The sequence below is a fragment of the Musa acuminata genome, chromosome BXJ3-6 (genome assembly GCF_036884655.1).
Source record: "Musa acuminata AAA Group cultivar baxijiao chromosome BXJ3-6, Cavendish_Baxijiao_AAA, whole genome shotgun sequence".
In the NCBI taxonomy this organism is placed as follows: domain Eukaryota; kingdom Viridiplantae; phylum Streptophyta; class Magnoliopsida; order Zingiberales; family Musaceae; genus Musa; species Musa acuminata.
In genome coordinates this window covers 7,675,040-7,684,322 of record NC_088354.1, presented here as the reverse complement: position 1 = coordinate 7,684,322, position 9,283 = coordinate 7,675,040, and the positions used below count along the sequence as shown (strand labels likewise).

The 9,283-nt window shown below is 47.9% G+C and overlaps 2 protein-coding genes and 1 long non-coding RNA gene across 3 annotated transcripts; 2 read left to right on the top strand and 1 right to left on the bottom strand.

The window, feature by feature from the left end:
* Positions 1 to 263: 263 nt before the first annotated feature.
* LOC135641832 (alpha-1,3-arabinosyltransferase XAT2-like) lies at positions 264 to 3,060 on the top strand. Its single transcript, XM_065157590.1, has 5 exons — positions 264 to 765; positions 846 to 926; positions 1,132 to 1,278; positions 1,419 to 1,544; positions 1,726 to 3,060. Exons 1-5 carry the CDS (start codon positions 636 to 638, stop codon positions 2,883 to 2,885), a joined length of 1,644 nt encoding a protein of 547 aa, XP_065013662.1. The 5' UTR covers positions 264 to 635; the 3' UTR covers positions 2,886 to 3,060.
* Positions 3,061 to 4,159: 1,099 nt separating this feature from the next.
* LOC135640973 (uncharacterized) lies at positions 4,160 to 6,770 on the top strand. Its single transcript, XR_010497504.1, has 2 exons — positions 4,160 to 5,065; positions 5,377 to 6,770. It is a non-coding gene; the product is annotated as an uncharacterized LOC135640973 (long non-coding RNA).
* Positions 6,628 to 8,554, bottom strand: LOC135640972 (alpha-1,3-arabinosyltransferase XAT3-like). Its single transcript, XM_065155879.1, has 3 exons — positions 8,419 to 8,554; positions 8,235 to 8,321; positions 6,628 to 8,050 (listed from the first exon to the last, which is right to left on the bottom strand). Exons 1-3 carry the CDS (start codon positions 8,546 to 8,548, stop codon positions 6,825 to 6,827), a joined length of 1,443 nt encoding a protein of 480 aa, XP_065011951.1. The 5' UTR covers positions 8,549 to 8,554; the 3' UTR covers positions 6,628 to 6,824.
* Positions 8,555 to 9,283: the final 729 nt, after the last annotated feature.

Here is a 9,283-nt window from a genome sequence, read left to right as displayed (position 1 = left end):
AACATTAGCTGATTTCCTGCGCACCACCTCAAGCTAACCTGTATCTACTGCTTTAATCTGTTCTTAATTACAGCAGCCAAAGAGTCCACAACGTAATGAACACGTCCGGATTGAGGTGGGCGTTCACCCACCCATGGCTTCCTTTACATGTCTCGATTCATCCAGGAGTCCAACTTCCCCACATGAAAGTCTTCGGTGTTTGTATCTTGCGCTTCCCCGTGCTTTCCTCACATGCCAGAACAGTGATCCATGTGGTCGTCACTAAAAACCGTGGATCCAGAAAAGTCCATCCGCACTCCTGCTTGATTCAGCTTCTCACAGAAAACCATGGATCTAAAACATCTGCTTAGAATAGTAAACGAGGGTTTGGAAGACGAAAGCAAACAAGCCTTTACTATCATCGACAAACCGGTCAACAAGGGGTGGCCAACCTTGTTTAGCAACATTCCTAAAGCCGACCTTACAGGCCGACAATGGAGCTAAAACTGTGAGTTTCACATGTCATGAGCTTCATGCTCTGCAGGCCGATCACGGTTGCTTCTCCCTGGCCTTCTCGGTGAGGAAGATGGCACTCTTCTGAGCCCGCAAGAGAAGAAGACCGTCCAGTGCCGGTGGCCGGAAAATTTGTACGCGAGATGAAGTTAGCTACCAACGTCAGAGGAATCGATCCTCTGAGTTTGGGAGTGGGAGTGCTCATCGGATGCTTTCTGGTCTCACTGACCTATGTTACCATGTACAAGTCTGACATGCTTAGCTCTTCTTTCTGTAAGTTGTCGGCGTTCATTTTCTGTGAAAATATGGCACAGCCTCGTTCTTCTTCCTCATAGTTCCGATTTGTTTTGCAGTGGCTTCCCAGATCTCATGGTCGACGGACGCAGCTTCCACGAGGCATTCGGTCGAAAGCTTTAGTGGTACTCGACAACCAGGTAAGAGTTAGAAATCTGTGTTCATGACGAGTTTCTGATCTTTGCGGTAGAAAGGGGACTCGGGTGTGTCTTCTGATTTGGACTACCGGATGGATGATCTCAGGTTTAGGCTTGTTTACAGAGATACATGTAGTCCTCTGCACTCTGTTGTAGCTGACGATCGCTCCTGTTTCCTTTTCTTTTCCCAACTATATTCTTGAGACAGCACGGGAGAGCAAGCCAAGATGCAATAGCAGCAGCGCCGGATCAGATCTTTGTGAAGAGAACGAATTTACAGGCACGCTAAGGATTTCTCCCTCTGAATCTGATATTATACCAAGGGAGAAAACTTCTGCAGGTACAAGAAAACCAGGTAAAAGCGACCACCTCCCTTCTCTTTGGATTCCATCATAGCACAGCTTCTCGAGTTCAACGAGAGGACTTATCACATCGTCCTTTTTAAGTTGATGCCTTGAGGTGGTATCCTAAGCTCAGTTTGCACTACACATCCAGACAACAAGAAAGAGGGAATCGGCCGACCTTGCGATCCAAAATCCGGCCGATGTCAAGTTGTGAACGGTCCGCCTACCCTGGTCCATCGTCTGCAGACACCAGTCTCAAGCCATTCCAAGAAACCAGGTACGGAGCTCTTGTCTCATGTTCGATGAACACAACTCTAATGTTCTGCGGCAGAAGAAAGCAACTGAAATTACTCGAGTCTTAATAAGACACAGTTCATTCGGCTGGATGAGTTCAGCTTCTCAGCGACCAAAGGTTTGATCCAATTTTCGCATGTTCTTTCCACTGTGTTGGAATGTAGATGTGGAGGCACAGATGAGGCCACTGTGTGAGATCGGCTACAGGAGTGATGTCTGTGATATCCATGGTGACATTAGAATCATTGGGAAGGATTTGTCGTCTGTGATACTCGTCACCCCCTCTCGAGCTGCCCGAAACGAGTCATGGCAGGTGAAGCCTTACGCCAGGAAGTGGGACCATGGGGTCATGCCCCATATCAAGGTAGTGAATGTGAGATCAGAGAACGACTATGTTGCAGCCCCTCAATGCACCGTCGGCCACACCGTCCCTGCCATCGTCTTCACCACGGCCGGATACATCGGAAACTACTTCCACGACTTCACCGACGTGTTGGTCCCTCTGTTTCAGACGGCGCGCCAGTTCGACGGCGAAGTCCAGTTCGTCATTAGCTCGTGCAACTTCTGGTGGATCAGCAAGTACAAGCCGTACTTCGACAAGCTGTCCCGGTACGAGATCATCGACTACGACAAGGACGCCAGAGTGCACTGCTACAAACACGTCATCGTCGGCCTGAGAAGCGACCAGGACATGATGATCGACCCCTCCAAGTCGCCGATGGGATACACCATGTCCGACTTCATGGGGTTCATGCGGAGAACCTACTCGCTCGACAGAGATCACGCGCTGAGGATCAGCGAAGCGCCGGGGAAGAAGCCGAGGCTGCTGATCATATCGAGGAGCCAGACGAGGAGGTTCGTGAACGTGAACAAGATCGTGGGCATGGCCAAGAAGGTAGGCTTCGAGGTGGTGGTGTCGGAGGGCGGGTTCAACCTGGCCAACTTCTCGCGCGTGGTGAACTCCTGCGACGTGATGCTGGGCGTGCACGGCGCAGGGCTGACCAACTTCGTGTTCCTGCCGCCCGACGCCGTCCTGATACAAGTGGTGCCGTTTGGCCGCCTGGAGTGGGTCGCCAGCACCTACTTCGCGAAGCCTGCTGGGAAGACGCAGCTGAAGTACCTGGAGTACACCATCGGTGAGGACGAGAGCACGCTGACGGAGTTGTTTCCCAGAGACGATCCAGTGTTCAGGGATCCCAAGTCCATTCACAAGCTTGGGTGGATCAAGATGGGAGAAATCTACCTCACCAAGCAAAACGTAAGGCTTGACCTGAAAAGGTTCAAGCCAGTTTTACTCGAGGCTCTCAGGCTTCTCAGAGAATAGAAGATACAGCAAAAGTAAGTAGGAAATTTTATTGATTATGTGTATCGAATAAGACTCCAGAAAAAGTTCCAGTTTCGATCCAAGGCATGTCGTGTTCTACGGTGCATACCTTGGCAGCCTTTGCATATGGAACCGACGAGATACTTTCTGCAACAAGTGACCATTATTAGTTTCATCATGTCGATAATTCCTCTTCAGATGATTCATGGGAAGATGACAATATGGTGTGTGTCCCGCCGATGACTTGGTGAGCAATAAATATGGTAGACGGATTCTTGCAGGAATCACGTGAGCCTTCAGACTGCTTCACGCCCGATGCCACTCGTGGCAATCGATGAAAACATTAAATAGATTCGTCCACTATTTCCCTTTCTCCGAGGCCTGCATGTCTCACATGACTCGGTCGGGGAAACCCTGCGCAGTAGGTAGGGCTTCATTGCCATGCGGTGGTGGACCTGATACCGATGAAGACCTAGATGTATTCATCGATCGATCGATAGCAGACAGCGACATGGAAGAGGGGACATTTTTGACAGCCCATATTTCACAGAAAAAGAAGGATGAAATTTATGAGTTCCTTGTGGTACAGGTCAAAGCATCAGCTCAACGATTGATGTTTGTCCATCTAATAACTTTTCTTCTCCACAGACATATGGACAAACGAAGTACTCTGTTCCTTTGTCATTCAATTTAAATTTTTGTTTGGACTAAATCATATTGGGTGGCACAAGGATATTGCTCACGATCATTCATCATGATACACCAGTAAAGTTGTGATGCAGTTGGGAGTTTGCCCTACCCATATGGCCGATATAGTCATCTTCTTGGGCTCTGCTGACATAGAGAGGATTCGCAATATCTCAACATCATGTTCATCATTTAAAGCTGTGTAAGTTAGATCACCAAGAAAATTGACAGAGGGAGGGACTGTTTGAGGTGACCTTTTTGACTGGTTTTAGTTGTCTGATTGACCAAGATACTCCCTTTTCGTGTGTAGAAAATGCTGTTTAGTGTTTTGATTTCTCTATTAGAAAGTTCAAATAATAGGCCCCATAATTCTTCAAAAAGTAGAGATTCCTATCTTCTACAGTCATTGGCGAAATCACATCTCATAATTGTTCTGGTGCAAGTGGACTGCAGGCTCCTAAGCTTTTTGATGGTGCACTTAAGCTGTAGGAGGACAAATGGCAGCAACATCAAAGGAACAGAAGAAAGTCCACACTTTTCGACTGTGCAATCCACACGTCGCTAAGGCCTCCTCCATGTCTCCGACACAGCATCGCACATTCTATATGTTGATGACACCTTTTCGATGATGACCTGTACATCTTCCACATTTTTGTAGTGGAAGACAATGAAATTTATGCTCGAAATGGCCCCATTCCAGTGGAACTCGTTGATGGTGCAGGGAACTAGATATGCCCCTTTGGTTGTACCACACTTAACTTGCTGCCACCACATGAAGCCCAAATAGTTGTGCATGCATAGAAGATGGCGATGCTGTAGGGCACAAAACTAGAAGACTTTTTATAGTGGGGAAAGGAATTAGGTACGTGGGGGCACGTCAAAGGCATTTGAAATGATCGATACAGACTATATAATGAGGAATCCAACATGTAGAGAGAAGAATGATACTTGAAAGTAGGACGGTGACAAACGTAGTGAGGGGAGTCCATCTCCCTCGCTACGTATTCCTCTCTACCAACTTTCTGTGATAGTATTTTGCACCGAACCCATGTCTCGGACAAGCAAAGAGTGAGAGAGATGCTCACTTGGTCGACTATCACGTTGACACACACAAGTCCGTATTTGCTCAGTAGTAGCTTACCATCTCCGAGTCGTCAATGGAGACCGGTTCGGCTGCATAAAGATAACTCTGCCCTTCGCTGACCCGAATAGAGAAGAATTTAGGATGGCGACGGAACTGAAGCTGTTCCGGAATGCCGGCCAATCTCAAAGATCAAGATTTGTGGTGTTCGTCACTTTCTTTCTCTATGACCTTCATGGTGATGCCGCGGCCTCTCACTTCCCCATCTCGTATGTTCCTCCGATCTCGGCCACTTTTCCTCTCTGCTGATTCTGCTTGGTTCCATTAGTTTGCTTACGAAGCTCTGCCGCCAAATGTGTCATTATGTTCACTGGCATTGCGGTCAGCTCAATGCTGCGTCCTCAGAGATCAGGTAATCCCCCGTAGCTTGAATCTGCAACTCATGGATGTCTTTGGTGTTTGATGTGAATCACTAGTACTCCAATTAGTGATGTTATGCTTTAGAGACCATGTTTAACGGCTGCAATATCTTGCTTGCTGCACAGATGTGGAGCCAAAGATATCAGTAGACTCTTCGCTTTATTCTGCTTACTCTTTAAGAGAAGATGAATAAACTATTCAGCAATCATCTGTTTCATTTTGATTAAACTCAAGCTTTACTTTACTAGGTTAATTAACAGCAGTATGGTTTCAGTGTGAGATTTAAGTTTGTTGCTTTGCTAGAATGTTTTCCTGCCAAAGCAAGGTAGAAAAGCCAGTTGCAATGCTCTGCTTATGATCTGCGAACTACAGCATGCAAAGCTATTCTTCACTCGAGTTCATCTCCGCAAGAAAATAGGGAACATCAAGAGAACCAGCTCAGATGAAATTTAGGAAAGCAAGTACAAGAAAACTGCAACATCAGAAGTTAAGAAACCAAATCTGGTGAAGTTAATATGCAGAAGTAATTTTGGTTTTAAATGATAAAGATTAAAAACGAGGGGAGGCAGCAGAAGTCCATAAACATGTTGTTGTGATGCTACTCTGGTCTTTGAATCCATCTTCGAATACACATGCATACACGAAACATGCATAGGTGAGGACGAGAGAGGGGCGCAGGAAGGACAATTATCGATCCACCATTTGCATCGTGCTCCACGCCATCCCGACGTAAAAAAGAGCTGCTCTGCAAGTCTGCGAAATAGCCATTGCAGCGGACGGACGCCCCACCGGCATGATGGAGCAATAATATACTGTGTGGCATGTGATCTCTACGCAGAATTGCCTTATAATGTGACAAGCGGCTGCTCTCCCGAGAATCACCACAAAGTTGAAGCAGTAAAACTTGGCCTTTTTCTTTTGCTTTTAGCTGGTTGGCCCCAGGTCATGATCATTACCTGAGGATGCTACTTCCAAGAATAGATTCTGCTGATCCTTGGCTGCCCATGGTGATGATGAGCCTTCTTTTCCTTGCAAGTTTCTTCAGCTGCGATATGGGATTCATTCGTCGGTAAAAGAGAGAACGGTGACCACTTACGCGAGAGGTGGCTTCTTGGTGTGGGCACGCAGTTGCCATCCTTCTCTGATAGCTCCTCGACACCAAACCAAAATGGCTGAATAGCATGTTCATGCATCTGATTTGACTTCTGCCAAATCTGATTTGACAACTATTGCAGATTGGTAACCATGTATCTTTCAACTCTCTTGCGATAATGTCGAGAGACTTCATTAGGCATCCCTAATCTCACACTCTCCTAAAAAGATTGTAAGCTGCAGTACACTATGTTTACGCAGAATGCAGGAAATAATATGAATCTATGATCCCGTATCCCATATACCAACATATCCCAGTTCCCACGAGGCAATAATTGGAGATCACAAAGAAGTGGCATCAATAGTTAAGCAAGCATCCTCCAACAAAGTTGGCATCAGACTTTTGGGTAGCCATGAATGAGATGTGTCAATCTGCAGGCAATGTGCCAAGTTCTTATGCCCTGAGATAACTCCTTTGATTCAATTTCCCAGTATGAGTGACTAATTACACCTGTGTAAGATCCAAATGCTATTGTCCGATCCAGAGGCACACTTGGAAGAATTTTCTTGCAGCCAGATAAAAACCGAATGCAAAAAAAATAAAAAGAACAGAGAAGAAATGCGGGCGGGGAGATCTCGTCAACTGCGGACGCCATAGCTCAAGCTTCTTTGCTGTTGTGAGGCAGGAGGCTGCGAGCCTCCAGGAGAGTGTTCTTGAGCCTATCCAGCTGAGGCCTCACGTTCTGGTTCTCCAAGTACACCTCGCTGAGTGCGTACCAGCCTTGCTTGTGGATGGAAGACGGATCCTTGAGCACCGGGTGATCCTTCGGGTACCGCTCGGTGAGCGAGCTCTCGTCTCCCTCGATGTGGTAGTCCAAGTACTTGAGCTGCATGTCCCGCGAAGGTTGCCCGAAGGTGTCCCTTGGAAGCCAACCCGGGGCGCCCATGGGAACCACCTGGATGAGCACCGCCCCCGCCGGGAGGAACACCATGTTGGTGAGCCCGGCGCCGTGCACGCCAATCATCACGTCGGCGGAGTTCACCAGCCTCGCGAACTCCCCGACGTCGGTCTTGTTGGTGGGCTCGGTGGCCCGCACGTCGAACCCCAGGCTGGCCGCCATGTCCGCTATCCCCTTCTCGTTCAGGAACACCCGGGTCTTGTTGCGGGAGATGAGCAGCAGCCTGGGCTTCCTCCTTACCCCCCACCGCTCCACCGTCGGCCTCTCCAGCCCGTACGCCTTCCTCAGCATCTCCTTGAACTCCACGATGGAGTACCCCGTCGCCGTCTTCGAGGGGTCGACGCCGAGCTCCTTGTGGAAGCTAAGCCCGACGATGACGCGGGGGAAGCAGCGCACGGCGCCCGGGTCGTCGTTGTCCGCGTCGATGATGTCGTAGTTGGAGAGCTGCCTTAGAATTAAGATGAATCTGCTCACCCACGGAGGCTTGAAGTCGGCTACCACGAACTGGACCTCGCCATGGAACCGGTAGGAGGAGATGAAGAGGGGGACTATGACATCGGTGAAGTCATGGAAGAGGTTGTCGGTGAATCCTCCGATCGAGAAGACCAGCGCCGGGACCGTGTACTTGGCGGTGCACCGAGGGGGTGCCTTGTCGCTGGGGAAAGGCTTCATCGTCCACTCATCGACCTTCTTCATGGCTGGGGGGTCATGCTTTCTGCAGTAAGGTTTGATCTTCCACTCTCGATCTGCCAAAGAAGGGTGTAGGAAGATGGTTCGGGAGCTTCCCTGCAATCTGATACCGCCTTCCGCTTCGCAGACGTTGGATCTCTTGCTTGTTTCGGAGCAAAGAGGTCTGCTCAAGTTGCTCACGGCTTCCTCTGCGACAATTTTTGGAGCTACAGCATTTCCCTCATCATCTTCAACCCCTGCACAAAACAGAAGATTTGAACCATCACCGGCTGATTCAGCTAATTTTTCTGAGGAAGATCCAGCTTTCTTCACCACCTCTTTGGGTTTTTCTTGAATTCACATCAAAGTTTGGATCTTACCCACAATCTCTCTCAAAAAAAAAGTGTCTTGATGTTTCCCTCGGTGTGCAGGTGAAATTACCTGGTAGAGCAGCAGCTTTCCCACTCTTCTCAGTGACGATCTCTGAGACCTCAACGTGATCTACTTCTGTCGGTGACTGAGCCTTGGCTGTAAGAAGAACCAACAACAGAATCTTCTTGAGAACACGAGATCCACAAATCTCCAAGGAAAGAAAAGATCAAACAAGAATCAATCGCGGGGATACCATATGGAGAGGGGCAATAGCGAGCCTTGATGAGAGAGAGGATGCACAGGGAAAGAAGCATGGCGGCGACGATGAGCGCATTGCCTGGCCTCCGGGGCTCGACCCTGGGAGGAGTCCTGAGAGGCTTCATCCTTCTTCCTCTCTTTCTCTCTCTCTCTCTTCTCTCTGTCTCACTGTGGATCACTTTTCTTCTTTATCCAACACTGGAAGGACTAGATTTGCGTTTACACTGATGTTGTTCTGGTCATGTTTGACCAAATGACTCAAAAGTCTCTCTCTTCAACCGATATATTTTATTGAAAAGCAACTCAAATAATTGTTAACTTGATATGATATTTGATTAATTGATTATATTTTTCTATTAATCCTGTAGTGAACACTTATTACTCCAATAAATATATTACGTCTCGGCTTTTGGCCTCTTCGCTGGTAGCTGTGAGATTTTTACCCCCTCATTTCTCATATCTCGAGTGATGTTGACTGGAGTATGTTTCGGGACCAAAAGCATGATTGTGAATCAATAAACTAAGTCCCTGAAATCCCGCAAGAAACCCTTCACCAAAACATGGCTTCCTCAATAAATTTCACCCGCAAAATACAATTAACAATGACAACGAAAACAAATGTGGTTGTCATTGGTGATTAGCAAGATAGAGGTCTAAAACCTGTGTCCACTAGTGGTTCAAAGTTTTGGCTGGGCAGACAGAGGTGGATGGCCATGCTTTAATGCTCCAAGCTGAATCAGCAAAAGGCTGTCTGTCATATTCTAAGCCCTGCTCGCTAAAGTTTAAGGTGGGATGATGCACACTGCTTGCTGCAGTTCAAAGGGATGATGCGAGGGAGAACCTTTAGTCGATTATGTCCC

Excerpts from the sequence above, each read along its gene's own strand:
- LOC135640972 (XM_065155879.1), bottom strand. The coding sequence starts at position 8,548 with ATGAAGCCTCTCAGGACTCCTCCCAGGGTCGAGCCCCGGAGGCCAGGC. Across the intron at positions 8,322-8,418 it reads CTATTGCCCCTCTCCATATG|CCAAGGCTCAGTCACCGACA; the intron begins GTATCCCCGCGA and ends TTCTTCTTACAG. Across the intron at positions 8,051-8,234 it reads GAAAGCTGCTGCTCTACCAG|GGGTTGAAGATGATGAGGGA; the intron begins GTAATTTCACCT and ends TGTTTTGTGCAG.
- LOC135641832 (XM_065157590.1), top strand. The coding sequence starts at position 636 with ATGAAGTTAGCTACCAACGTCAGAGGAATCGATCCTCTGAGTTTGGGA. Across the intron at positions 766-845 it reads CATGCTTAGCTCTTCTTTCT|TGGCTTCCCAGATCTCATGG; the intron begins GTAAGTTGTCGG and ends TTTGTTTTGCAG. Across the intron at positions 927-1,131 it reads TAGTGGTACTCGACAACCAG|CACGGGAGAGCAAGCCAAGA; the intron begins GTAAGAGTTAGA and ends TTCTTGAGACAG.